This window comes from Camelus ferus, chromosome 6 (genome assembly GCF_009834535.1).
Source record: "Camelus ferus isolate YT-003-E chromosome 6, BCGSAC_Cfer_1.0, whole genome shotgun sequence".
Taxonomy (NCBI): domain Eukaryota; kingdom Metazoa; phylum Chordata; class Mammalia; order Artiodactyla; family Camelidae; genus Camelus; species Camelus ferus.
Window position 1 is genome coordinate 57384166 of NC_045701.1, and position 5223 is coordinate 57389388.

Here is a 5223-nt window from a genome sequence, read left to right on the forward strand (position 1 = left end):
CTCAACAGACTGCCACCATCTCGGTTATCCACCTTCCAGGCCCTTCATCCACACCCTCTGCCCTATATCCATGTTCTTATCCAAAGTGACGTCCCCTCCTTTGTGCACTCGACTTGATACCCTTCTCTCTCCAATATCATTGATTTTTCTTTCCCTATTGAATCATTCTCATGTGCACATAAACACGCTGTTAAAAACAATTTTTAAAAAAGATCTTTAAAAAAACAATTTCTTTACCCCACTATTGCCACTTCCTCTGCTCCCCTTTACACAAAAATCATCAAAGAGTTGTCTGTACTCACAGTTCCAATTCCTCCTTCTAATTCTTGCTTAAGCACATTCTAATCCATTTTATGCCACCTTACCTATTCTTGTCAAGATAGCCAATGACACTCAGTTACCAAATTCATGGTCAGTTATCAGTCTTCATTTTACTTGACCTTTCAGAGCACTGGACTCAGCTAATCCCTTCCCTCTGAAACTCTTCACTGGCTTCCAGGGTATGACATGCCCCTCTCCTCCTTACCCTCTTAACGCCCCAGAGTTCAGGACTTGTTCTTCTCTGTATGCATTGATTCCTTGGAGTTGTCTTTAGTCTTAGGCTATAAATAACATCCAAATGCTGGAAAATCCCTAATTTATACCTCCAACCAGGCATCTCCTTGGAACTCCAGGATTATTCTACATCTCCAGTTACATTTAACCTTCACAAAATGTTACCCTACCCCCTCCCCCATCCCCTAAACTTCTCTACCTTGAAGCTTTCCACACTTTAGCTGTTGGCAACTCAAACTTGGTCACACCAGAAGAGATGGAATGATTTTTTATTCCTTTCTTACACATACCACATCCAACCATTAGGAATATCGAGAATTTGACCACCTCTCACCACTCCTGCTATTACCACTCTGGTTCAAGCCACCATCATCTCCCACCTAGGTTATTACAATAACATACTAACTAGTCTCTCTGCTTCCATCCCTCCCCCAGTAGAGCAGCCAGATTTATCCTTTTGAACGGTAAATCAAGTCACATCACTCTTCTGCCAACCCTGCAAAGGCTCACAATTTCATTCAGAGTACAAGCCAAAGGATGTACAATGGCCTGTTAGGTCCTACTTCATGTGACCTCATCTCCAACCACTCTCCCAGTTACTCACCCCACTCCAGTCATGCAGGCCTCTTCATTCTTTCTCTAGCACACTCGGCTCACTCCTCCTGAGTTTTGCACGGGCTGTTCCCTTTGCCTCAACCATCTTTCTCCCAATGTCTACACAGCTAAGTCCCTCACATCCTTCAGGTCTTTTCTCAGTTGTGACCCCCTCAGTGAGACCTTACCTGACCACCCTATTTAAATTGCCACAATTGCTAGCCCCCTCAGAATTTCTTAGCCTTTTAACTCTGTTGATATTTTTGTTAAAGCAGCCATCACCTTGAAATATTACTCTTTCTTTCTTTCTTTCTTCTTTCTTTCTTTCTTTCTTTCTTTCTTTCTTTGCTACTGTCTGTCTCTTCCCACTAGAACTTAAGCTCTAAAAAGGATAATACTTTTGTCTGTTTTGTTCACTGATGTATTCCTGGCACATAAGAGGTGCTCAATTAGCACTTGTTGAATGAATGAATCTATTTCCCCTACTAGACCGTAAGCAACTTGAGGTTAGACAAATGCTCTAATCATTTCTGTATCTCTGTATCTATCTATATTTATAGATATGGATACAGAGATATTTACATATCTTTTATATATAATGTATATATACTTATATTTTATATATAATGCATATATTTTATGTATTATATATAATGCATATATATCTTTTATATTAATGTTTATAAATGTACATTATATGTGTCTGATTATGTTTACAATATACATTTCCTTTTTGTATCAGCCTGACTACTAGAATTTGTTCTGAACCAGGTACTCATCTTCCTGATTGGTAGAAGTGGCAGCAGGATGCATTAACATGAGGTTGATTATTAATGCATATTGTCAGTGGTGAGTCCCCACCTCCCTCAAGAAAGGTAAATGCCATAAATATAGAGACCATCTCATCTTTAAGGCCTCAGACATGACCATTCAGAAAATGGGAAAGTCACCTTGCCTTCACACATTACCTATTCCTCACCACAGCCTCTTCCGAAATATATCTTTCCCAACCTCCCCCAAGCTGTTGCTCATTCCCGCTAACAGCTAAATCAATTGACCATATTGTACTGGTTTGCTTCAGTGTGTTTGTTTACTAGTTGAAGCCTGCGTTAAGGGCAGGATTATTTCATGGTGCTCAGCAGCCTGGTCCTCTTCCAGCTCTCTCTTCTCCTAGTCTCTCACTTTGAGAAATGGCAATCCCTTTCTACCTCTGAAAGCATAAACATCCTGAAAGTTATTTGACCATCACATCATTCTCTGTCCTCATGAGATTCTCTGCCTTCAACTCTGCGGCCTGAAGTTAGCTAAGTGCCCATCACAAATAACTATGCCAAGTGCATCTTTATCCCTTCTAACCTCAGTGACTGTCTTAGTCAAAGCTCTTCTCTCTTTTGGTCCTGCTATTGCATGGCAAATGAAACATGTGCAGCTGTTTCAGCAAGTACGAAAAGAATATACGAATGTGTCTTTATTTAAAATGTCACTTTGCCAGTAGTCTTCTTGGTTTGTTCTTTATTAACCAAAGTCCCATTGTTATAAAATTATAATGGTATACCACCCTGAGTCTTGTAATTTCACAGCTTCTACATTCTCTAAGCAACCGCCATCCCATGGTTCCTAATGAAAATATTCAAAGGTGAAATCTTCACATTGTATACTAGTGCCTTTGCTTAAGTTTCTAGGGTTGAAAAAGAAACCCTTTGCCAATAGAAAAAAAAAAAAGAAGTTTTGAATCTATAGTACAAAGACTTCAAACCACATTCCACAGCATGTTATTTTCTTTCTAGAAAATTCTAACACTATATAATTACTTTTGTATAGAAAATGAGTAATGTAAGTCTCTAACTGCTAAAAACAGCTAGACAGAAACCATCCAAATCAGATAGGCCCTTCCTGAAGCCAAATTAAATATTAAACTAGAAAACATCTATGTAAGGACAGCCCATGGAAGAAAGCTCAATAGAGAGGGAGTGTAGTGGGGGAGAAAGTTGCATGAAAAAAAAAAGTGTCTTTTCCTCTATGTGTCAGGGATTACCTGCTTCAGAGAAACTGTAATGTTGATTGTACCTCAAATGCCACAGAAAACTATCAATCAGAAATGCATCTAGGAGCTTCCAAAGCTTCTGGTTAAAAATAACAGTAAAGACATCAATTAAGCTCCATCTCTTGCGACAGAAATGCACTGATACAGAAAAAGCGAAATCCCACCTGCATGGGAATTAAACCGCAGCTACTCCCCGTATTCAGAGGAAAACGAGCTTCACTTGGGTCTCTGGCAGATCTAATCCCAACAGATATAGCCAGTGGGTTTGTGTGTTGGGGGAGGGAGACAGAGTAGAGTGCGCCTGATCGCTCTCCCAGCAAAACTGCTCCAAAAACGTGAAAGCATTCGTACCGCATGACCTCCCGGAAGAAAGCCAGTACCGAACAGAGCAGCCTGCTCTGGCTCAGAGGTGGCCGCGACGTGCGGCGGGCAGCGGGGGCGGGTGGCCGGGTCGCGCCGCCCCCCTCACCCACCCCACCCCCAATCTTTTCAAGGGTCTCTGGCTCCAAGCTCCGGGACTCGAGACCTGAACAGGTTCTCTGCCAGGGTGGAGAACCTCCCAAAGACATTTTAACAGGAGTAATTCCCGCGCTGGCAACGTCTGAACAGCCTGGAGTGAACAAGCTGACCCAAGCAGCGCCGAGACCCACGTCTGGGTCGGCTGCCCCTGCCAGCCCCATCCCCGAACCTATCCAGCCTGTGTCCCCAGCGTCTAGCCTGCAGCCTGGCACCCAGTAGGGGCTTTGGGAGAGTGCAGCCCCAAGGGCTGACTTGCCGCTAAGTAAACAGCCATGTTAGCCTCCTCGGTCGTAAATAAGCTCGGGGTGAGCCGGCCAACGGCCGTCAGGAGTGCTTACCCGGTCCCTTCTGCGCTTCTGCCCACAAGGCTGCTACTGTTTCCAAACTCCTAGGCGCCGGCAGTCCGGACACCCGTTCTCTCTTACGGTTCAGCACCGAGGACAGGATCATACTTTTAGCCCCGGTGGCCCCACTGCCCGGAGATTGGCGTTAGCCACGCAGGCAGGGCTGCAGGTGTCCGGACGGCGCGCCCTCCCGCATGTCACCCCCTCCGGCGCCTAGAACAAGGCAGCCCCGCGGCGTCTTACTTTTCTGACTGGAGTAACCCGGGTAATAACCATAGTAGCCAGTGATCCGCAGGATCCGGTCCTCGATGGTGGCCACCCCGTTGGGGGCCGCCTTGACATCCATAGAGAGCGCGGGGCGGCGGCCCCGGGCGCGGCGGGACGAAGAGCGCAGCGCGGGGCCCGGGAGCTGGTGCAGGTGCCGCCGCCGCCGCCGCCGCCGGTGCTGATGTTGAAGCTCGTGCTCCCGCGCCCGGGCTCTGACTCCACCGCCCGGCGCAGGACTGGCTCCGCATCACAGCGGCGGCGGCGGCGGCGGCGGCGGAGAGGGCCCCCACTCGGGCCGGCCTCTCCGTCAGCCTGGCAGCTCTCCCGCCCGCCACCCCGCGCACTGCTGCCCGAACAGCGCCCCCTCACCTCCGACGCCAACCGCGGCCGGGGGCGGCCCCACCTGGCAGCCGACTCTCATCATTAACCCTTTTGCGCCCCTTCCCTGAAGTGTAGACATCCCCCAACCCCACCTGACAGAAAGGATGCGCGGTCCAGGGCGTGGGAGAAGAGAAGATGAGATGCTCTCACGGGCTCAGGAAGGAGGGTTGACGGTGGGAGAGACCCAAGCGGAGCCAAGGGCTGTTAATGGGAAATGTGCACACTGTCGCTCGGGGAGATGACACCTTGGGGGCGCCCCCAAGGCTTCGTCTACGCTTAGCGTCTAAACCACCGGGGGTCTGCCGATCTGCAAGCGTTCCCAGGCGTTATTCAGTTCTCTCAACTTGCCTAGACGACGAGGAGTCTTTTTTTAAGAAAAGAAAAGGGGGAGGGGGGAAGGCACCAGCAGGTGGTACTTGAAGTGATTATTCAGGTATTGTGGACAGAAAGACTTTAAGAGATCAAGCCTCCAAGTCTGACAGTCCATGTCCGGCCGAAACCTCCATCCTCCCAGTGAAA

The 5223-nt window shown here is 47.7% G+C and overlaps 1 protein-coding gene across 2 annotated transcripts in view; it reads right to left on the reverse strand.

Annotated features, from left to right (window-relative positions):
• The window catches only part of SLC35F4 (solute carrier family 35 member F4), a 222348-nt gene extending 217686 nt beyond the window's left edge, over nucleotides 1-4662 (reverse strand). Inside the window, exon 1 of one of the 2 annotated variants that reach the window (XM_032482098.1) lies at nucleotides 4300-4662. In XM_032482098.1, the coding sequence (XP_032337989.1) occupies nucleotides 4300-4402 (103 nt within the window). In that variant the 5' untranslated portion in view covers nucleotides 4403-4662. Of the gene's footprint in view, nucleotides 1-4050; nucleotides 4201-4299 lie in introns of those variants that run through there. The other variant, XM_032482097.1, reaches the window with a different exon arrangement.
• Nucleotides 4663-5223: the final 561 nt, after the last annotated feature.